The 24,964-nt window shown below is 35.3% G+C and overlaps 1 protein-coding gene across 1 annotated transcript in view; it reads left to right on the forward strand.

The window, feature by feature from the left end:
- Nucleotides 1-24,964, forward strand: part of FZD3 (frizzled class receptor 3) — a 107,613-nt gene that overhangs the window by 6,564 nt on the left and 76,085 nt on the right. Inside the window, exon 2 of the mRNA XM_032388991.1 lies at nucleotides 2,032-2,714. Coding sequence (XP_032244882.1) covers nucleotides 2,526-2,714 — 189 coding nt within the window. The 5' untranslated portion in view covers nucleotides 2,032-2,525. The remainder of the gene's footprint in view (nucleotides 1-2,031; nucleotides 2,715-24,964) is intronic.

Below are 24,964 nucleotides of genomic sequence, written 5' to 3' on the forward strand. Positions count from 1 at the left end.
CTCAGGGTCCTGGGATCAAACCCTGCATTGGGCTCCCTGCTCAGCAGAGAGCCTGCTTCTCCCTCTTCCACTCCCCCTGCTTGTGCACTCTCTCTCTCTGTCAAATAAATAAATAAAATCTTTAAAAAAATTAGTCTAAATGAAATTTGAAAAATTCTTTAGTCTAAATGAAATTTGAAAAATTATTGGTATTACTATGTATATATTCAAAAAAGGAGCAATGTTCTCTTTAGTTTTTTGTTTTTTTGGTTTTTTTTAGTTGCAAGCAGATGAACATGCTGCATAAGCAGTAAACTACAAAGACTAAACTTACATGGATATTTTAATACTGTGACCAAATAAAGCTTTCAGTAGTTATTTGACACATATTTAATGATATGCATAATTGTTACTGTGTTGCACATAATTAAGCTTAAATATAAACGACTGTGTTTACTACCAGTTTTCTATAGCCAGACCTCACATTTCTGGGGCCAGCTTGAAGGAGGAAAAAAATATGGCAGGCCAGAAAGCTGTCGCAAAGATCTCTGACTTAGAGATTTTGCATAGAGAGAATAGTCATTTGGGGCAGGGATTGCTCATAACTTTAGTATTCCTAATTTGTAGTATTCCTAATTCATAGACTTTCCTTTTCCCTTCCACCACTCAATACCATGTACTAGAGGAAGAAATTAGAAAGATTCAGCCACTGCTTTATTTTCTCCAAATAATTTTTTCTACTTATAACTAAAGCTTGGGATGCAGAGGTCCCAGGCATTGATAGTGAACAAAGAACAGTTTCTTTCCCTGCTTCAGTGAAACCAGTCCAGGTCTCAAGGTCTGAGCCATCATGGGCTTTAGTATTTAAGTTGTCCTATTAACTTGGGTCTCTGAGAGTTTCTGAAGCTGAACTCATGTTTTTTGAACATAGGCTGTCCACAGCAAACACAAAAATAACCAATGTGTGTAAAACAAAATGAAATTAAATTTAACATCGTTATTAAGCCAAATGAAAGTATGATAGCTTAGTAAATGCTTTTTCCTTCCAGACCTACCTTTCGTTCTGCCCACACCCTCTCAGCCCCAAATAAGATATGTATTCTTGCCCCTGGAAAAGTAGGGGCAAGTCAAAAGAATCTAAAGCTTAGTGGAAACTGTACTGGGAATCATTCCTATTCCTGCTGTGATTTTTTTTTTTTTAGGGATTTTTTAATTCTCTGCAGCCTGGCTGTGCAATGAAACATTTGTTAGTCAAATATTTCTACATCTATGATACTGTTTTTGCACTATCTAAAAAGATGATGTAATGTTGGAAAAATTTCTTGGTAGTGCTTTTAGAACCTTCTATCTGCCAATTCAGTATTGGTTGATGGAGATAGCCCTTATATAACTAATTTAGTAATAAAATTACCTACTGTTTGATGCTGCTTTACCATTTTATAAAGTACTTTTACATATATTATCTCATAATTCACTCAGATAGCATCCTTGTAAGAGAGAGTATTTTCAGGAGGAAAAATTCTGAGTTCAGAGAAGTTAAATGATATGTTTACACTTACACAACTAATAAGGGACTTGAATTCATATCTTTCAATTTATTTATATTTCACTGTTTTCACAGATACCTTTTGCCAAGTCAATTAATGTAAAAATGCACTATTAATGATTAAAACACATATAAATTATAAATTCAATAGTTTTGGTTATAAATATGGCAGATATTTAAAGATTTTATTTATTTATTTGTCTAGGTATGGCAGATATTTAAATTTAGGACAACAGCATAAGAACTTTTCAAAATGGATCAGTTATATCTTGTGACAAATGAAAACTGCCATTCTAGATAAGAAATTAAGCCATATGTTATATAAACAATTGAAGGAAGAAAATTTGCCTTTAAATTCTGGTTAAGGATTGTTTTAGTGTAACTGTAGCATAAATGATAAAGTCGAAAAACTATACTATGTCTCTGAAATACCCATGTATTTTATCTATGAGGTCAGTATGATATCTCTCATCAAAGATTGTTTTCTTTATTTCTCTTTCTCATAGTTCGTTGTTGGTGTACGGAAACACAACTGATTTTTGTATATTGTTTTGTATCCTGCAACTTTACGGAACTCATCAAAGACTTTAGTATCAAGTCTACAATATTGTGAGAGGAAATTACTGATATCTCCCATTAAAAAAAGTACTTTTCAGATATTTCAGTCAAAGGAAGAAATAGCTCTTCTCCTAAGATGGAATCTGTTGTTTGGGAATGTGGTTGATCAACTTGATATGTTGGCCAAATGTGCCCTATGTAATAAAATGAAACGAAGAGACAAGATGATGTCATTTTCCCGTATTGTGAAACCAAAAACAAATGCCTTTTGTGAGACCAAGCTAACAAACCTCTGACGGTGCAAAGAGTATTTAACTGTTTGAAGAACTTAACAGTAAGATATAGAAGAAATACTTTCAAGCTGAGACCTGCAGGTGTATAAAGATCTAAAATACATATTGAGTAGGCCTGATCATCCAAATCTCATTCAGATCCAGGAAGGATGGCTATGAGTTGGATCGTCTTCTACTTTTGGCCCTTGACTATGTTTGTGGGACATATAGGTGGGCACAGTTTGTTTTCTTGTGAACCCATTACCTTGAGGATGTGCCAAGATTTGCCTTATAATACTACCTTCATGCCTAATCTTCTGAATCACTATGACCAACAGACAGCAGCTTTAGCAATGGAGGTAAGACTTGATCTATTATTTGACATATCTTAGACGATGATTCTTATATTGTCTTATTAACTAATCTAATGAATGTGTCTGATAAAAAAAACAGAAGAATGTTATTTTTAACTATATCTTGTACATTAAGAAGTTATATATTTAGGTTCAAGCTCTAATAGATTGAAGAATTGATGTTTGGGGAGTGTTACTCTTGACCTATTTTTAGATATGCTTTTATAAAGAAATATGAAACACTTGGAACATGGGAGATAATAGCCATTCAGAAGTTTAAAATTGTCCACGTTATGATATGATTCCATTTTTTCTGTTTGGCTGTTAATAAAACCTCAGATAAAGAGTAGAATATAATAATAGTCACAGTTCAGTCCTTAAGTATTGAAGGTAATGTGATCTTGTAAAATAAGTTCTTTGTTCAGCCTATAGGCTGGTGGTTTATGATATTTGAATTTTCTTCAAATTTTTAAAAATTTTTCTGGTTTTACCATCCTATCAATTTAAGAATTATAACTCCTGATGAACAAAAAGGTTTGGTTGTATAAATTATCTGTTCTTGACCTCTCCAAATTTTATGAAAATGTGTTGCCTTACCTGAATTTTTCTAATGGTAATTCTTCAGGTAACTTTTTAATGATTTTACTTTAGAAACTATGACAAATTAATGAATATAGTTAACAATAGGTTTAAATAAGTATGCATTCATTTCTATAAGGGTTTTAGAATTCTGAACAAGGATAATATGTTTACCAGATAGGAACTAGGAGGCAGCAGTGGTGGCAATAGGGAGCATAGGCTTTGGAGTTACACAAACCTAGGTTTGAATTCTAGCTCTACCATTTTCTAGCTTTATTACTTTGAGTAAATTATGTGAGCTTTCTTACCATAGTTTCTTTGCTTGTAAAGTGGAGCTAATAATAATTATACAGAGAATGTTTTGTATTTTAGTCTGTAATCTATTGTTATAGTGCTTTCAGTACATTGAAGCCTACATGTTTTGGAAAGCTTCATTTTATGGTAAAACCCAAAGACTCATTACTTCCAACCAGACTACATAAATTTGTCTAGGAAAATTTGTAGGAAGATTATTATTTATAGATTTTGAAATGTGGAGGGCATCTTATGTATTACAAATATATGAAAATATTACAGAGATTGAACAAAACATTTTCTGTTCTTCTGACTATATAAGGTCTAATGGTAAAGAGAGACTTGGTATAGACTATCAGATTAGGTTATGAAAGTGGATATTGGTTTAATACATGAATTTGGTTCTGGACATAGTAGTCCTTACTGATATTGGTTTAATACATGAATTTGGTTCTGGACATAGTAGTCCTTACTCCCTAATGGGAGAATTAAACCCATCAATTCTCCTATAAAAAAATTGGAGTAGGAATACCTTTGTTTTTAGTATCATTAAGTCAGTATAACTGCTTTAAAAAGCAAATAGGGTACTAAGATGCAAGTCATCAAGATATTTGAACTGATTTGGGTTCGACTTTTGTCTCTGCTTTGTAGTAGCTTTGGACTCTGAACAAGTCACTTAACAAGTCCCTTAGCCTTGGTTTCTTCATTTGTGAAAAGGCAGTAAATAACAAAAAACCTCGAAGGGCTGTTAGGGTTAAACTTATAAAGTAGCTAGCAAAGTGTATGGCACACAGTAGGTTAACTTCAAATGTTAATTCTATTCCAAATATCATTTCTAAATGATCCTAAAGAGAAAGCACTAGAAGGATAATGTATTTGTTCCAAGTGACCTTGCATTCCAGGTGTAGGCTCTTGGGACATTCATAATAATAGCATAGTAAGCTATCACTGCCCTCTTCCCAGAGTTGCCTGTGCAGTCTAGATATTTTATTGGCAATAAGGTTGCTTCTGTTTAAATTCCACACATTCTGGGGAGAGCACCAAAGTGGGCAATATCTTCTAAGAGAAAGCTCTAGTTCTTTGAAGTAAATAATGTTGCAGATAGTTGTTTGTTGCATGGTTGTCATATCTAGACACTAACACCACTGACAGAATTGTCAGACAGTTTGAGAGTGTAAAGTTTCTGTAATAGCAAAGGGCATGGAAACTCAGCAGTTTCCACCCTTCCAGAAGGAAGTAAGGATTCTTGGGTTCTTACAAGGGCTCGAATCTGCTGATGATACCCTCTATCTCTGATCTTAGAATGTATCTGTCAGCTTTTACCAGGAGCAAGTAATTGGAGCAATTGAAGCACATTTTTGAGTGTTCACTGTGGGACAGGGTGAATTGAAAGATAATTTCTTAGGGCTAGCATCTTTCTGCTGGCCCGTATTTCAAGTCTGCCTTGGGTTCACTCCTGTACTGATTTGGTGAATCATAATGAGTGCCTGTAATAGAATAGTATATGGCAGTGAGCTAGGATACCACAGATGAGAGAAAGTACAGAATCTGGGTTATTTCAAATATGATTGTTTACAGTCAGTTTGCTGTTCTTTCATTGTAGGTATAAGATTCTTTGTACTTTCATTGAAATTGGGACATGTTTAAATAAATGGGGTAATGTAAGTGTCAAGTCATTAAGTTGGAAAGAAAAGATCTTTGCTAATATGTTTATTATTTCTCTATCTGTCCCTTCTAAAATGTAGTCATCTATACACAAACACACAACTAAATTTTTATGAGTTCTTAACTTGGTATCTTTTCCCCTATCAGTGGCTTTTGATCGAAAAAAAGATTTCTCATTCCTGAGTTTCCTAAACCATTTTGAGCTGTCCAAATTGCTAAGTAAATTTTTGGGAGCTGTCCAGCATGGACAACAAATTGTCAACAAATTGTTAGTAACTATCTTTACCAACCACACATTATTAGGTATTTGTGACTGCAGTAGTAATGAAAGAGATCTGAACAGCCTTTCCCCCTATACTGGATAATTAAATACAGTTGAATAGGAAGCAGACAGTTTAGTGAAAAAAGCATTGAAATGGGGATAGGAAATTTGTATTTTGCCGCTAACTAGTTTTGTAACTTCTTTATGTTGGTTTCTTCTAGGAAGTAAATTTTTGTCCCTATCCATTTTATAAGGTTGTTAAGATCAAATGATGTGGAATGCCTGGGTGGCTCAGTTGGTTAAGCGTCTGCTTTCAGCTCAGGTCAGTCCTGGGATCAAGCCCCACATTGGGCTCCCTGCTCAGCAGGGAGCCTGCTTCTCCCTCTCCCTCTGCCTGCCACTCCCCCTGCTTGTGCTCTCTCTCTCTGACAAATAAATAAATCTTTTAAAAAAAGGTCAAATGATGTAAATGGTATGTAAATTTAAAAACTTTGAAAAATTAAAGTGCTGTGTGAATGCAAAGCAGTAGTCCTTGTTGCCTATCACCCTGTTTAACTTCAGTTAGTGTGTGGAACAAGCATTCATCTCTTTATGATGATGATCACTTGTCTACTCTTTTTTTTTTTTTTTTTTTAAGAACGAGAGAGAGGGAGCCCACATACTCGAGTCGGAGTCGGACGTGGGGGTGGGCAGAGAGAGAGAGAGAGAATCTTAAGCAGGCTCCATGCCCAGTGTAGTGCCTGATGCAGAGCCCGATGCCATTACCCTGAGATCATGACCTGAGCCGAAATCAGGAGTCACTTAACTGACCACCAAGATGCCCCTACTCTTTTTTTTTTTTAAGAAACTAGACTGCTATAGGAGAATCAGAGGAAAAAACTCTTGGGATTGTTTGTGTTTGCCTCCATTTCTTGTTTTCTTTTGTCATCCTCATTAAAGATTTTCTGTAGCATGGAAAGCTGGCAGCGGGATACATCCTTCAGGGAACACAGAACCTAAAAGCTCAATTTCCTGGTATCTTTTATGATTGATTAAGAACAGAGCACGTTTGAACCAGTCTTCATGTTATCCAAACTCAAACTGTAACTTAAAAAAAACCCCACCTTTTTATTATAGATAATTTCAGTTTTATAGAACTATAAGAGTATAATGGACACCATATACCCATTACCTATCATCCAGCTTCAAAAATTATCAACTCACAGCTCGTTTTGTTTCATTTGTGACTGTACATCCAACTGGGTTACTTTGAAGCAAATCTCAAACACCATAGTTTCATCTATAAATATTTCTGTATATATCTCTTAAAAAGTAAGAACTGTTTCAAAATGTCTAAGTATCATCTTTATCACTTCCTCCATACCATCAACTCTCCAGTTAATTCAAATTACTCTGATCATTTCATAGTATTTTTATAGTTGGCTTTTCTAATCAGGATTCATCTATTGCATTGAACTGATATATCTCTTAAGTTTCTTTTAATATATAATTTCTCCTTCCCTTTCTTCTCTCCTTTTTCTCTTGTAATATGTTTGCTTTGTAGTTTCCCATAATCTGTTTTGCTGATTGCATCCCTGTGGTTTTGTTTACCATGTTCCTCTGTCTCCTTTTTTGATTTTTTTTAAAGAAAACTTCATAGGCACATAATATCTAGTTGTCACTCTTTATAATTTTGGCATCCATTCATGATCATCTGCTAGATTGATAATATCATTAATGTTTGGCAAAATTCTGCATTCTTCATTTCTTAGCTGGAATGCTTTTATAAACAGAAATTTCCTCTTATTGACTATTGGGCTACAAAGTTACTCTCATTTACAGTTTATATAAGAAAGACAGGATAAGTACTTGATCATTCTCCTGTATTTATTAGTTTTTAAGATAATGAGTTGATTCTCAAGCATCCTTCAAAGGTGACCAATGAAGTCTTTTTTTTTTTTCCCCCAAAGTATCATTATAAACTCATGGATTTAACATATTTGATGTGTTTCAATCCATTGCAGTTATTATTCTTCCTACTGGGGCTCTAACTGTACTGTCTTTGGTAGTAGGAGCCTCTTCAAGGTAGCTCCTGGTTTTTGACACTACCCTAGTAGTCTGTCATAGCTTCCTTGCTTTCTGGTATGATCCAAAGAAACTGTTTCCTTAAAATTCTGCCTCAGGGGCGCCTGAGTGGCTCAGTCGTTAAGCTTCTGTCTTTGGCTCAGGTCATGAACTCAGGGTCCTGGGATTGAGCCCTACATCGGGCTCCCTGCTCCGCGGGAAGCCTGCTTCTCCCTCTCCCACTCCCCCTGCTTGTGTTCCCTCTCTCGCTGTCTCTCTCTCTGTCAAATAAATAAATAAAATCTTAAAAAAAAAAAAAAGTTTTAAAAGAAAAAAAGAATTCTGCCTCAAACTTTGAATCAGATTTCTTTAGAGAGCACTGGTTCTGTTTAGTTGGAAATGATATTTAGAGACCACTATCTGAGTGCTAAGCCTATTGATACTACGTTAATCATTTTTAGGCCTATTTGTGGGCAAAGCTAGGAAACGCTTTTTTTTTAAAAGAAAGTACATCATGAGTTTATACTGATACTTTCAATTCAAATAATATTGCAGAGTTTTTATTTAACATATTAAAATCTTGTTTCTCTTTTTTCTTATACTAAAGCTTTGTATACATATACATTATATAATTTAAGAATAATAACGTTATTACTAACAATATGATTACTGAAAGCAGTTTGATTTTTTTTGTACTTCTTTTTGTCCTTAGGGATATAACTCACCAAGGACATACAGTCAAATTACTGTATTTTATTTTATTTTATTTTATTTTTTTAAGATTTTTATTTATTTATTTGACAGAGAGATAGCGAGAGCAGGAACACAAGCAGGGGGAGTGGGAGAGGGAGAAGCAGGCTTCTCGCTGATCCGGGAGCCTGGTATGGGGCTCCATCCCAGAACCCTGGGATCATGACCTGAGCCGAAAGCAGACGCTTAACAACTGAGCCATCCAGACACCCCCAAATTACTGTATTTTAAAGTTAAATACTTCTCTGTGTGGTTAAACTCAATACACATTTAGATTCATATGTTTCATTTTTTGAAGAATGATTTTAAAAAATTTTTTTGGTTTAACTTTCTTTTTTCTAACTAATTGTGTTTTAAATTTTTGTAGACAGAGAAGTCTAGTTTCTGGCCCTTGCCCTTCTACCTTGTTCTTTCCTTCCTCTTAAACATAGTCATTTAAAGTTTTTTGTTTATTCTTCCATTAAAGAGTTGTAAATATAACATAAAATTTATATAAAATGTTTATGTAATATCTGTCCATGTATATTCTTTCACCTTTCTTTGATATAGCATCATACTATGTTTTTTCTATCTTTTTTCATTTAACAGTATATCATGGATATTCTATAATAGTATTTATAGATATTGCTCATTAAAAATTTTTTTTAGAAAAATTTTTTAGAAATTTCTTTTAGAAATGGAAATTTTTAGAATACAGACTTCACCGTTCCAACCCTTTTAGGTGTATAGTTCAATGGCATTAAGTATATTCATCTTGTTATGCAATCATCACCACTATTCATCTCTAGCACTTTTAATCTAACAAAACTGAAACTCTGTACCAAGTAAACAGTAACTCCCCATTCTCCCCTTCTCCAAGCCCCTGGCAACCACCATTTTTCTTTCTCTCTGAATTTAACTACTCTTGGTACCTAATATAAGAGGAATCATACAATATTTGTCCTTTTATGACTGGCTTATTTCACTTAACATAATGTCTTCAAGGGTTATCCACGTAGCATATGCCAGAATTTCCTTCCTGTTTAAAGCCAAATAATATTCCATTGTATGTGTATACCACACTTTGTTTATCCACTCATCCATCAAACACCTGATTTGCTTTTACCTTTTGGCTATTATGAATAATGCTGCTATGAACATGGGTGTAAAATACCTGTTTGAGTCCCTGCTTTCAATTTTTGGGGATATATGTACCCAGAAGTGGAATTGCTGGGACATATGATAATTCTATGTTTAATTTTTTGAGGAACCACCATACTGTTTTCCATAGCAGCTGCTCCATTTTACGTTCCCATCAACAGTGCCACAAACATTCCAATTTCGCCACATCCTTGTCAACGCTTGTTATTTTCTGGTTTTGTTTTTCTTTTTTTTTTTTTTAATAGTCATCCTAGTGGGTGTTAAGTTGCCCTCATTTTTTTATCCAATTACTATTGATGGACATTTGGGTTGTTTTCAGTCTTTTTCTTTTGAAATCAAGGCTTGTCCTTATTCATCTTTGTATGCCCAACACCCAACACAGTGCCTCACACATAGAAACTGCTAAATAAACTGCTAAAAAATAAAATGTTTGAATTAATTAACAAACTTTATAAACTAAGTCCCTTAAGAGATAATAGTAGTCTTGGTCATGTTTATATTATACCTGAGCACTTAATCTCCTTCGGTTGTAAATAGAAGTGTGCTTGATGGGGATGGTAATCCCAATACCAAAGGTACCATGTAACTATGAACACTAGTATTTTACTTTGCCTTTGGAGGGGTGGGGAGTAGCTAATCAAAGTGACTCAGAGCTTTGGGCATCATGTGTGTTTGTACTTATAAGTGGTGTAATTAAGCAAAAGAACAGAGCAACCCATCTTTCCCATTTCTAGGGCTTTAATGTTCTTTCTGCCTTAAATATTCTCTTGATCTTTGTCAAAATTCTAATGGTTATACTTGATACATTATTAAATAGGAAAAAAAAGGAGTGGATAACATTATTTATGGTATCACCCTGTTTTTGTTAAAAAATGTGTATGTGTGTGTTTATGCAGAGTAAGTGATCTGGAAGGATTTTCACCAAGGCCAACAGTGGTTTTCCTGAATTAGCACAATTTATGTTTTCTGTGTCTTATTTAATGTTTGTATTTTTTTAATTTTTCTGTAAGAAACACATGCCTTTAAAATAGTAAAATTAGTGCAGAAACTTTATTTTTAATAATCCCAACCGTTCTTTTTTGTTTAGTTCTCAGTTACAGTGCCCAGGAGTTAGTATTTATTAAATATATTTTGATTCAATGACTGAAACACAAGGAAGAACCTGGTAAATGCCACAAAAAAAGGCATAAAGTGCTAAGGGGATTCAAAAGAGAGAAGGATCTTCTACTAAAGGGATCAGTTGTAGACAGTATTTGAATGGGTCTTGAAAGATTTTTTTTGTCTTTTGTAAGAGAATAGTGTAATATACTCCTATGTAGTAGTAATTATTCACATTTTGTGCGTAGGCTTTTTAGAAAATGAAATTTGATTGCAATTCATGGTTTATATCGTCAGAATACATGCATTATCAGATTTACTTCCCTTACTGTCTTTTGTTTGGGTTTACTATTAATAAGGTGGTTTTCCTGAAGCAAACAACCATCTAGTGAAGTAGCTTGAGAAGTCTATTGTGTGATAGGGAAACCAGTCAGGAATTAAGAATCTTCTAAATTGAAAAATGTACATACAAGCAGTGGAGAATTAATAGCATTTAGTTATTTCTGACTTTAAGGGAAAAAAAGCTTTAAATTTTTTCTTTGATTTTCTTGTGTGAAAAATCACTTTAAAGGAATACCTTTAAAATACTTATTTGCAATTAAATTATGAAGTGTGGTAGAATTTTGTTTGTAAGGTTTTATCTTTTGAGAGAGATCATAGTTCAGAACTGTTCATGATGTTTGAAATACTAAAACTTCCTTAAAAGTCAAATTTTATGGGCTCCTCTGGGAATTCCCCTTTGACTTAAGAAGATAAATGTGTTCCTCTCATAATGGCAAATTTCTGTAAACCACCTTACTGAAATATTGTTGGAAAGTATTTAGTACACTATCTCAAGACATTTTTTTAAAATTGAGATTTGTAGAAGAAAAATCTGTAGGATTAAAGGTGTTTTTCAAACCTAGAATTTTTTAATACAAAATAATTCTTAAAGTTTTAGATCTTATTGAGAATTTATTTTTACAGAAAAGGAGTTTTTTAAATCACTTGAAATTATTCTAAAAAGTTGTTTTTGAATAACTTCTTATTCTAATTTGGATCTGAAATAGAATGAATACAATTTTTTGAATTTCCAAGGCCATTCCACATTTGGTTTCACATTTAGTGAATTTAGTCATAACATTCCCAAACGCAGTAGGATACAGTTTCTATGGTTACCAGACCCTTTGTAGAGTGACAAAGATTGGAATTCTGATTCTCATGAGTCAAATTTTGGCCTTTGACCCTGTCCTCTTTTCATACCCCTTGCTAAGCTTGGGCTGTTGCTGTGCTTGAAGGCTTGTCAGCTATCAGGTTCCTATGGTAACAGGAATGGAAATTTGAAAGAAGAAAGAGAATGGGAGCACAAAGGCTTGGTTGATTTGAATTTGAACAAAGAATGGAAGTTTCCGTGTAGTGCACCTTTGTTGTAGAAACCAGAAATTTAATTTTAGAAAGTTACTTTTCAGTTTGTAAACTTCCTATACCCTGGTCTTGATTTAGTGAACAAAAAGTATTACTATTTAAGGAGGTACGCAGCAGGAATCTTTAAAAATTTAATCAAATTGTTTTTCTGTTTGATAGAGCTTTAATAGTATTATCTGATATATTCTCAACTTTACAGTATTCAGGCTCCCTCTTTTAATTTTGATTTTGCTGAGGTTAAAAATTGTGAGTTCAAACCAAGGCAATTTGCTCATTTGAAAAATACTGATATTTCTGTTTTTATATAACTGCTTTATTGAGGTATAATTAGTGTAAAACAAAGTTGACCCATTTAAAATGTTCACTGTTTTGACACATGTATGTACCGTGAAACCATCAACACAATCAAAATAGAGAACATTTCCATTACCTCAAAAGCTTTCTTGTATGCCTTTGTAGTCTACCCCCCTCTTCGTTCCCTGCTCCAAGCAACCGGTGATCTGTTTTCTGTCACTGTGGATTAGTTTTCATTTTCTAGAGTTTTATATAAATGTAATGATACAGTATCTATTTTTTTTATCTCTCGTTTCCTTCACCCAGCATAATAGTCATCAATGCTTTGTTTTGCTTTTTAATGACATCATTCCAGTTGACTTTCACTTGTTGAGAACAGGACATTCAAATTCAGCAGGGTTCCTTAGGCCCACCATATAGGACTGCTATAGCTCTGTTAACTTGCAACTCTTCCCTAATCCCCTTTTAAGCTTTTACTGGGTCCTGTATGGTAACTATTTTATATATTGTTATTTATATGTTATTAGGACCATTTTACAGAGGAGAAAACTGAGGTTTAGAGAGGTTATGTGGAAAAAATTGGTTAAGTTCAAGGGCTCTAGATAGGAATGCCAGGGTCTTGACTCTTGGGTCTGTCTTTGTAGCTCTGTGATCTTGGGCAAGTTACTTAATTTTAATGTCTCATTTTCTTCATATGTATTATAAAATGTGATTAATAATTATCAGAAGGATTAAATGAGATAATGTGTATAAGGCACTTAACTGCCTATCCCTTTAGTGCCAGTAAATCCTGCCAGCTGAGATACACAGCACAGGGTACTTATAGCTAATAAGTGGCAGGAGCATAAACTTGTAGCTTTAGGCTCATTGCAGGCAGCACAAAATAATCACTCAAATCAATTTTATAATTCATCTATAATTCACAGATGGAGGTTTTACTAACATAGTAACATAACAATATCTGATTGGTTGATATTTTATGTGTTGCTAAGTACCAAGCAAGTTTTGAGACTTAAGACATACATATGCGTCTGTGTATGATGTATGTACATACATCATCAACATGTGAATATAATGTTTTTAACTTTTAATTTTTAAAAAAATATTTTATTTATTTATTTGACAGAGAAAGAGACAGCGAGAGAGGGAACACAAGCAGGGGGAGTGGGAGAGGGAGAAGCAGGCTCCTGCTGAGCAGGGCTCCATCCCAGGACCCTGGGATCATGACTTGAGCCGAAAGCAGATGCTTAACGACTGAGCCACCAGACGCCCCTTAACTTTTAATTTTAAAATAATTATAAACTCATGGGAAATTGCAAAAAGAGTAGAGAGACATTCTGTGTACCCTTCCTAGTCCCCACCCCCTCCCAACCCCAGTCCTAGTACCTTATATAACTGTCATACAGGATAAAAACTAGGAAGTTAACCTTGGTACTATCTATAGACCTTATCATATTTCACCAGTTTTTACATGTACTCATTTTTGTGTGTGTATATGCATGTGTCTGTGTGTGTAGTCTTCACAATTTTTTTTTAAGTAAGCTCTATGCCCAACGTGGGGCTTCAACTCACAACCCCTAGATCAAGAGTCACATGCTCCACAGGCTGAGCCAACCATGCGCTCCTAGTCTTTGCGATTTTATCACATATATAGATGTATGTAGCCACTGCTACAATTAACTGTTTTATCACCACTAAGGAACTCCCTTATGCTTCCTTTCTCCCTCCTCCCTTTTCCCAATCCTGAGCAACCATTACTTTGTTCTCTGATCTGTAATTTTATCATTTTAAGAGTGTTATATAAATGGAATCATGCAGTGTGTAATCTTTTGAGATTTTTTCATTGAGCATAATAACCATACAAGTTCTATGTGTCAATAGTTATTGTTTTTAATTTCTGAATATTTTGTTAAACAGATATGCCACAATTTGTTTAATCAGCCACCCATTGGAGAACATTTGAGTTGTTTCAACTCTTTGCTATTACAAATAAAGCTGTTATGACCATTGGTGTACAGGTTTTTGTGCAGACATAAATTTTTATTTGGGGGGGATAAATGCCCAGGGGTGTGACTGCTGGATCATATGAGAAGCATATGTTTGGAATTTTAGAAACTGCTAAACTATTTTCCATAGTGGTTGTACCATTTTACATTCTCACCAGCAACGTATGAGAGATTTACTTTCCCTACATTCTCACTACCATTTGGTATTGTCAAAATTTTTTATTTCAGTTTTTCTAATATGTATATAGTGATACTTTGTGTGGTTTTAATTTACATTTCCCTCATGGCTATTGATAATGAATGTCTTTTCATGTACTCATTTGCCATTCATAAATCCTTTTTGGTAAAATGTCTGTTTATGTCTTTTGTTCATATTGCAATTGAATTGTTTCTTACTTTTGAGTTTTGAGACTTCTGTATATAGTCTAGATACAAATCCGTTGTTGGATAATATAGTTTACAAATAGTTTATCCTAGTCTGTAGTATGTCTTCACATCATTTTAACAAGGTCTTTAAGAGAACAGAAGTTTTAAATTTTAATTAACTCCAGTTTACCATTTTTTTTTCTTTTATGGATTGTCCTTTTGGTGTAAGAACTCTTCACCTAACTCTTGGTCTGGAAGATTTTTTCTGTGTTTGTTTGAAGTTTTGTAGTTTTTATATTTTACATTTAAATCCATGCATCACTTTTGAGTTAATCTGTATAAGGTATGGTTCATTTTCTTGTCTATAAATATCCACTACCTTCAGCACCATTTGTTGAAAAAACTATCCTTTCACCATTGAATTGCTTTTGCTCCTTTCTCAAAAATTAATTGTCCATCCTTATGTTGGGTTCTCTATTCTTTTTTAAATTTTTTTAAAGATTTTATTTATTTATTTGACAGAGAGAGAGAGAGCCCAAGCAGGGGGAGAGGATAGGGAGAAGCAGCTCCCCGCTGAGCAGGAAGCCCAATGTGGGGCTCAATCCCAGGACCCTGGGATCATGAACCCAGATGAAGGCAGATGCTTAATCAAATGAGCCACCCAGGCGCCCCTTCTCTATTATGTTCTATTGATCTTTTGTATCTGTCTCTCCACTGATAACCACACTGTTTTGATCACTGTTAGCTATATAGTAAGTCTTAAAATTGGATAGCATGATTCTTCCCAATTTTTTTTCAAAATCTGTTCTTTTGTTTTTTTCATATAATTTAGAATAAACTCATCTTTATCTACTAAAAGTCATGCTGCGTTTTGGTAGAAATTTCATTAAATCTGGAAATTATTTGGGGGAGAATTGGCACTTTAATGTTGAATCTTCAACCCATGAACAGTGTTGTTACTTGTTGAACTGAGTCCTCCTAAAATGTGTATGTTGAAGTTCTAACCCCCAGGACCTCAAAATGTGACCTTATTTGGAAATACGATCATTACAAATGTAATTAGTTAAGATGAGGTCATACTGGAGTAGGCCCTAATTCAATATGGCTGATGTCCTTAGAAAAGGGAAATTTGGACACAGACAGACACACATAGAGGGAAGATGAAATGAAGAGACACAGGGAGAATGCAGTGAAGATCAGATTTATGCTGTCACAATCCAAGGAACTACCAGAAACTAGGAGAGAGACTAGGAGCAGATCCTTCTCTTGTACCTTCAGAGGGAACATGGTTCTGCCAACATCTTAATCTCAGACTTCTAGCTTCCAGAAATGTAAGACAGTGAATTTCTGTTGGTTAAGCCGCTCAGTTTACGGTACTTTGTTACAGCAGCCCTAGCAAACTAATACAGTGTGTATCTGTTCATTTATTTATATTCCTTAATTTATTTTGTCATCACTTATAGTTTTCTGTATATGAGTCCTATACATGTTTTGTTGAGATTACACCCAGGTGTTTCTTTTTTCTTTCTTTCTTTTTGTGGTTATAAGTGTATTGTTTTAGTTTTCATGTGCTCTTTATAAATAGAATACAGTTTTATATAGAAGTAGAGTTAGGCCAGGGCACCTGGATGGCTCGGTTATTTGAGCATCTGACTTTGACTCAGACTGTGATCTCTGGGTCCTGAGATGGAGCCCTGCGTGGGGCTCTGTGCTCAGTGGGGAGCCTCCTTCTCTCTCTCCCTCTGCCCCGCCCCCTGCTTGTGCTCTCTCTATCTCTTTCTCAAATAAATAAATAAAATCTTAAAAAAAAGGAAAAGAAAAGAAATAGCGTTGGGGTGCCTGTGTGGCTCAGTGAGTTAAACATCCGACTCTTGATTTTGGCTCGTCATGATCTCTGGGTCATGGGATTGAGCTCCTTGACTGACTCTGCACTCAGCAGGGAGTCTGCTTGGGATTCTTTCCCTCTGCCCCTCCCCCTAGCTCATGTGTGCTCTCTCTCCCTCTTTCTTCTTTCAAAATGGACAAATAAATCTTAAAAAAAAAAAATAGAGTTGGGGTTTTTTTTGTATGTTTTTCTTATATCCTGCAGTCTTGCAGAACTCACTAATTCAAGGAGGTGTTCTTTGTAGATGCCTTGGGATTTTCTTTTTTTTTTTAAGATTTTATTTATTTATTTGACAGAGAGAGACAGAGTGAGAGAGGGAACACAAGCAGGGGGAGGGGAGAGGGAGAAGCAGGCTTCCCGCAGAGCAGGGAGCCCGATGCGGGGCTCGATCCCAGGACACTGGGATCATGACCTGAGCCGAAGGCAGACGCTTAATGACTGAGCCACCCAGGCGCCCCAACTTGGGATTTTCTATGTAGACAGTAATGTTAACTACAAATAGGAACAGTTTTATTTCTTTTTCCAATCTCTATACCTTTTCTTTCCTTTTCTTGCTTTATTGTGTGTTGGCAGGATTTCCAGTACCATGTTGAATAAGAGTGGTAAGAGCAGACATCCTTCCCTTATTTCCAATCTTAGGGGTAAACATCCATGTTTTGCCATTAATTATGATAGCTGTAGGGTGTTTGTGGATGCTCTTTATCAAGTTGAGGAAGTTACCCTCTATTTCTAATTCTTTGAAAAGTTAAAATCATAAGTGCTTTCTCTGCATCATTTGATATGTTAATGTGATTTTTCTGTTAGCCTGTTAATATAGATTACATTAATTCACTTTTGAATATTGAACCAGCCTTGAATTTCTGGAGCAAACCCTATTAGGTTGTGATATATAATGCTTTTAATATATATTTGGATTTGCTTTGCTACTATTTTAAGGACTTTACATTTATGTTCATGAGGAATAGTCTGTAGTTTTCTTCTTTTGTATTATTTTTGTTTGGTTTTAACATTGAGCACCCCTTGCTTCAAAGAATTAGTTGGGATGTGTTCCTTTCTTTGCTATTTTCTTGAAGAGATTGTTTAGAATTGGTGTTAATTATTCTTTAAATGTTGTTAGATTTTATCTATGAAACCATCTGACCTGGACATTTCTTTTTCTAGAGGTTTTTAACCACAAATTCAAATTCTTTAGTAGTTACAGGACTATTAGATTATCAGATAGTTTCCTCTTGGGTGAGTTTTGGTAGTCTGCCTTTGAGGAATTGGTCTACTTCATCTAAGGTGTCTAGTTTATGTGCATAGAGTTGTTTGTAATATTCCCTTATTGTCTTTTTAATGCCTACAGAGCCTCAGTGACATCTTCTCTTTTATTCTTGATATTGGTAATTTGTGTTTTTCCTTTTTCTTTAAAAGTCTTGTCAGAAACTTATCAATTTTATTGGTAGTTTCAAAGAGCCAGCTCTTATTTGAGATTGAATCTGTAGATCATGTTAGGGAGTATCACCAATAACATTGCCATTTAATCCATGAATATGGATGTCTATTTATTAGGTCTTCTTCAGTTTCTTTCAGTAATACTTTATCGTTTTCTGTCTTGCACCACACTGGTTAACTTTATTCCTAGGTATAGGATGCTATGCTTTCTTTTTGATGCTCTTAAAAATGGAATTTTTTCTTAGTTTCCTTTTCTATTGGTGATATTTTAAAATTTCATTTAATATATTCCTGGAATGTAGAAATACAGATGAATTTTGTCTTAATTAATTTTGTATCCAGTGTTCTTGGTAAATTCATTTATTCTAATGGTTTATAGATTATCTTGGATTTTCTTTGTAACAGATTTTATTAGTCTGGTTCTATTAGAAGACAGAAGCACTCAATGATTTAAACAAGGAAAGAATTAATAAGCTAGTATAGGAGAGTATTTATAAGATAGAGAGCTCAACAGGGTTCTCTAGGGCAGAGGGGGACAGTCTTGGAAGGGAAAACCAGACACCAAGGCTCAGACCTTAATTATAGGTGATGTAGTCGCAGCTCAATGGATGGCAGAGAAATTCACTGGGTTGGCTGGGCCAGAGCTGGTCCATACTTGCTGGGCAAGGAGGAAGCAAGTCTTCAGGACATGGGCAAGTGTTAGCTGGTGATGGAGCAAAAAGAGGGAGTCAGGGCAGTGCTGCAGGTAGAAGGCCTCAAGCATCCAATGTCCACATTGGAAGGGCTGCAGGAAGGGGGTCACCAAGCTATGCTGTGATTGTGAGGCTACTAAGAGGCCTTTCTGGGCACATGGTGGGACAGAGCATCATAGATACTACATTTGCACTGCTGCCTGACTGTGCAGCAACCACAACCAACAAGGAAGCCCTTTTGCCCTGCAGTCTTCCTCCAACACTCTTTGTTGAGAAAGTTTAAACTCATGCTTACTGTAAAGGAGAAATGGTGAATGAATCCCATCGATTATCATAGAGCAGGTATTGAGGGGTGAATTTGGAACAGAGAGATAAAAGTTTGGTAACTGGAACACAAGTCATCTATGAATAATGATAGTTTCTTTCTTTCTGATCCATGTACCTTTAATTTTTGTATTTCTTTCCTTCTAATTCTTTTACCTTTTATTTCTTTTTCTTTTCTTACTGCCCTGGTGAGGACTTTCAGTACAGTGTTAAATAAGATGTTGATGACAGGTACTTTTGCCTCATCCTTGATTTTGGGAAGCTTTCAGTAATTTTCCACCAAGTATGAGGTTTGCTGTGGTTTGATGTATGTACTTTCCAGAAGATTTGAGGAAATTTCTTCTTACTCTGCAAAGAGTTTTCATAATAAATCGGGGTTGAATTTCATCTAATACTTTTACTACATCTATATTATTAGTGGATCATGTGATTTTTCCCCCCTTTTCTGTTAATGCCATTAATTACATTAACTGGTTTTTCAGATGTTAATCAGTGTTCTATCCTTAGGGAAAAAAGTTCATTTGGTGTGGTGTATTACTCCTTTTTTACATATTCTGGATTAATTTACTGATATAAGTTTTATATCTATGATCATGAGGAATAATTTTTCTTCTTAGATAGTTCCTGTTGGGTTTTGTTATAAAAATTAGGATGATTTCATTAGACGAATTGGGAAAGGTTCCTTTTTCCCCTTTTTTAGGAAGAGTTTGTGTGAGATTACTGCGACTTCTTGATTTGATGTTTGACAGATTTTTCTAGTGAAGCCATCTTAGCCTAGAGTTTTCTTTGGGGGGAATCATTTCTAATAATGGATTAAATTTCCTTGTCGATAGAAGATAAACTTTTATGAGTTTTGGTAAATTGTGATTTTTTTCCCCAAGGCATTTGTTCATTTCATCATGTCAAATTTATTTATTTATTTATTTATTTTTTAAGATTTTATTTATTTGACAGAAAGAGACACAGCAAGAGAGGGAACACAAGCAGGGGGAGGGGGAGAAGGAGAAGCAGGCTTCCCACGGAGCGGGGAGCCCGATGCGGGGCTCGATCCCAGAACCCTGGGATCATGACCTGAGCCGAAGGCAGATGCTTAACAACTGAGCCACCCAGGCACCCCTCAAATTTATTATTTATAGTATCTACATTATTTTTCTAGTGATGTTCTCTCCTTCATTCCTGATATTGATAATTCAATTTGTTTCTTTTCTTGTTATTGCCTTCCTTATACATCCCTAAGTTTGGCCATTCTTTTTCTAGCTTCTTAAGATGGAGCTTAAGTCATTGATTATTTTCAGGCTTTCTTATTTTCTTTTCTTTTTTTTTTAAGATTTTATTTATTTATTTGACAGAGAGAGACACAGCGAGAGAGGGAACACCAGCAGGGGGAGTGGGAGAGGGAGAAGCAGGCTTCCCACTGAGCAGGGAGCCCGATGCGGGGCTTGATCCCAGGACCCTGAGATCATGACCTGAGCCCAAGGCAGAAGCTTAACGACTGAGCCACCCAGGCACCCCAGGCTTTCTTATTTTCTGATATGTGTATATCAGATTGTAAATTTTCTCTGAGTACAGCTTTTGCTGATATTTGTCTTTATTTACATTTATACATAGATTATATAATCTATATAATTATATATATAACTTACATTTCTCTTACGATTCCCTTTGTTAATTATGGGTTATTTAGGAGTTTGTTGTCTAATTTCCAAATTTTCAAGCAGTTGGGTTTGGGCTTTTTCTGTAATTGATTTATACCTTACTTACATTTTAGTCATAGAACTTTCTGTGACTGATTTAAATTCTCTCAAGTTTGTTGTGGCATGCTTTAGGATCTAGAATATGGCCAATTTTGATAAAGATTCCATGTGTCTGTTAAATAGGATCCAGTCATTGTTAGAGATCATGATTATAAATGTTATTTAGATCAAATTTGTAATTGGCTTGTTTAGATTTTCTGTATTCTTACAGAATTTTTGTCTTGCTCTTCTGTCGCTTACTGAGAGAAGTGTATCAATCTCTCACTCGGAGTGTGGCTTTGTACATTTTCCCTTTTAGTTTTGTCTATTTTTAATTAAAATAATTTGAAGCTATGTTAAGTGGTCTATATATGTTTAGATCTACCTTTTAGTATTGGTGAATTGATTCTTTTGTCTTATGAAATGCCCTTTATCTCTGGGAACACTTCTTGTCATAAAATCTACTCTTTCTTTTGGTTAGTTCTTGCATTACCGTTTACCTTTCTTTTACTTTTAACCTGTTTCTTTATATTGAAAAATGTGTCTTTGTAAACAGCATAGTGTTTTTGTTTTTGTTTTTACGTAGTCCAAAACTCTTAGTCTTTTTTAAAGTTGTTTTTCTTTTTTTTAAGATTTTACTTATTTATTTGACAGAGAGAGAACAAGCCGGGGGAGCGGCAGGGAGAGGGAGAAGCAGGCTCCCCAAAAGAGCAGGGAACCCGACATGGGGCTCGATCCCAGGACCCTGGGATCATGACCCAAGCCGAAGGCAGACACTTAACCAACTGAGCCACCCAGGCACCCCTTACTTAGAGTTTTTAATCCATGTATATCTAATGTAATTACTGTTGTACTTGGGCTAATATTTACTATCTTACTATTTGATTTCAATGTGTCCAAACTGTTTTGCATTTCTTTTTCTCTCCGATCTTGTCTCCTTTTGTGTTCTACTGTTTCCCTCTGTTTTACCTCATTGTGCATTCTTTTATTGTTTACCCTAGAAATTATGATATGTACCTATGACTTATAATACTCTTAATAAAATCATTATTTTAACCACTACCCCATTAGTGTTCCCTCTGGCCTCCCATCTTTTCCATTTTATTATTATGCATATTAATATACCTGTGTTTTGGGGGCATCTGGATGGCTCAGTTGGTTAAGTGTCTGCCTTCAGCTCAGGTCATGAACTCAGAGTCCTGGGATTGAGCCCCACATCGGGCTCCTTGCTCAGCAAGGAGCCTACTTCTCCCTCTCCCTCTGCCTGCTGCTGCCCCTGCTTGTGCTCTCTCTCTCTTACTATCTCTCTCTCCCTGTCAAATAAATAAATAAAATCTTAAAATATATATATATGTGTTTTGTATGTATTTTAAGACATTATTATTTTTTATTGGTACAGGGGGTATTCGTTTATATTTTCCCACATATTCACCCCTTTTGTTGCTTTTAAGTACTTTTGAGTTTTCATCTTTGATCATCTTCCTTCTGCCTGAAGAACACTTGAGTGCAGCTTTGCTGGTGACTGATTTTTTTGTCTGTCTGAAAATGTCTTTATTTTGCCTTCATTTATGAAGGATGTTTTTGCTGGCTATAGACTTATAAGTTTGCAGTTATTTTTCCTTAGCTCTTTAAGTAAGTCATTCTATTGTTTTATAGTTTTCCAAAGTCAGCTCTGAGTGTTAACTGTTGCTCTGTTAAAGGTAAATTATCTCCCTGCCCCCCCATTGGCTGCTTTTCAGATATTTTTCTTTAGTTTTCAACAATTTAACATTTGCCTAGATGTGATTTTCTTATATTTATCCTTTTTGGGGTTTGCAGAAGATTTTGAATCTGTAGATTGTTATCTTCAATTAGTTTTAGAAAATTCTCAGTCATCATATTTTTATATAGTGCCTCTGCCCATTCTCTTTCTCCCCACCTTTTAAGACTCCAGTTATGTATATCTTAGGCTTTCCCACGTTTCACATGTCTCTTATGTTTATTTATTTATTTATTTATTTATTTTTATTTTTTTTAAAGATTTTATTTATTTATTTATTTGAGAGAGAGAGAGCACATGAGAGGGGGGAGGGTCATAGGGAGAAGCAGACTCCCTGCTGAGCAGGGAGCCCGATGTGGGACTCGATCCCGGGACTCCAGGATCATGACCTGAGCCGAAGGCAGTCGCTTAACCAACTGAGCCACCCAGGCGCCCCTCTTATGTTTTTTTAATGTATTTTTCAGTATTTCTCGGTCTGTGTGCTTCTGTTTGGATATTTCCTATTGCTTTGTTTTTTGTTTTGCCAATTCTGTCTTCTGATAAATCTAATGAGTTCTTAATTCCAATTGTATATTTCAGTTACAAAATTTCCACTTGATTCCGAAATTCTTCATTGTTATTTTCTTGAACATATTTGACATAGTTATATACAGTCTTGTATTTTAAGCTCAATAGCTGGATCACCAAAACGTTGTAATTTTTTTTCTTGGTTTTAATCATATGGTCCTGTCTCCTCTCTCTCTCTCTTTTTAAAAGATTTTATTTATTTATTTGACACACAGAGAAAGAGAGAGAGATTGAGGGGAGAGAGAGAGAGTGCACATGAGCCAGGTGGGAAGGGGCAGAAGGAGAAGGAGAAACAGACTCCCCGCTGAGCAGAAGGCCTCATGGGGGGCCGGATCCCAGGACCCTGAGATCATGACCTGAGCCAAAGGCTGACCCAACTAAGCCACCCAGACACCCCATATGGTCCTGTCTCTTGAAATACCTAGTAATTTTTTTTTTTAGTGTTAGACATTACGAAATGTTGGTGAGGTTCCAGATGATGTTCTATTACTCCAGAGAAAGTTCACCCTTTCTTCTAATTAGCAGATAAATGGTGGATCACCTTAATTCCATCAGGGCCTGAGCTGAGTTGAGGCAGGGTTACACTTTTGGTAGGTCTCTGCCTCCTTCTGATTTGCCACTGCAACTAGGGTGTAGCTATTCAGAGGCTTCCAGCTGAGAGTCTGGTATGTTCAGTTCCCCTGGTAGGACTTGAACTGTAATCCATGTTTCCTCAGTATGATAAAACTACCAAAATCTCCACTCTGCTTTTCAGAGGCTTTCTGCTTAGCTTCTTAGCTCCTTCCTCATGCAGCTTCAGAATTTTCAGATTTCTTGAAGGGAAAATTGGCTCTGTGTCAGACTCAATCCTTGGCACTTCCCCTTCTCACCTACGTCTTACTCCTTTCATTTTGAATTTTGTCTGTGGCCTTGTAAGACCACCAAAGCTGTGCTGGTTTCTAGCACCAGCCTAGTCAAAGCTTGATTCTCAGCCTCTTGCCTTATGCCCAGATTCAATGAAAGCCTCCTTGGAAAAGCAGCTGCACTTATCAGGCCCCTTTCCATGTTTCCTACTCTCTATATTCTTGGTCTCTCTAGTTGTTTTGCTTCAACAGTTCTTCAGTAGCTTTAAATAGATGTTTTAAAACTGTTTTTCTATATTTTAAAATTGTTCTTGATGGAAACATTGGTTTAACACAAGCTACTCCTTCATCCTTGGGAGTGATGGTCACATATAGTTTATTGTTATATGTTGGGTACCATGTCCATTATACAGTTAACTCAGTTTCTTTAAGTGACTCTTGGTTTTCTGACTGCATCTTGTATAGGAGGCCTTTGGAAAATATTATATATCAATGTAAAAATTGATTGATTCTTACTCAATAGAAAGGCTTAGTGGTGAGAATATCTGTTACCAGATCAAAATCAGCAATGATTCTGAAACTATTATATAAATAAGTGAAAAAATATTTAATAGTAAAAAACTCAGATGCATACTTATTGGGATATTTGATCTATTCCTGTGGTTATAATGATTATTTAAGCATGGTTTTATGTCTGGGGCCACTATTTTCTCCTTTTGTTTCCTTAGTATCAGTTTACAGTGTTAGTTCTGTTTATGTCATGTGATATCAGTTTAAAAAAATTTTTTTTAATGTAACAAGAACAGGAAGATATGAGACAAATGTGAGAGATCCTTCCCTCTCCCTCACTCTCAAAATAACTACTGCTATGTATAACTACTTCTCTTCCTCCACTCCCACTCCCTTTCCTCTTTTAGCATTTTGTCTGCTCTCTCCTGTTGATACTTGTTAGTTGAAGAAAATGTAGAAATTGAAATACATAAAAGGAAGAGAATTAAAATCTCTTATAATCCTGTCACCAAGCAATAATCACTTTGAGCATTTGGCACATATCTTTTATGGATTTTCTTTCCTATGTAAAATGGATCATACTGTGATTCTCAGTCCTGCCTCTTCATT

The sequence above is a fragment of the Phoca vitulina genome, unplaced genomic scaffold (assembly GCF_004348235.1).
Source record: "Phoca vitulina isolate PV1807 unplaced genomic scaffold, GSC_HSeal_1.0 scaffold53, whole genome shotgun sequence".
NCBI lineage: Eukaryota > Metazoa > Chordata > Mammalia > Carnivora > Phocidae > Phoca > Phoca vitulina.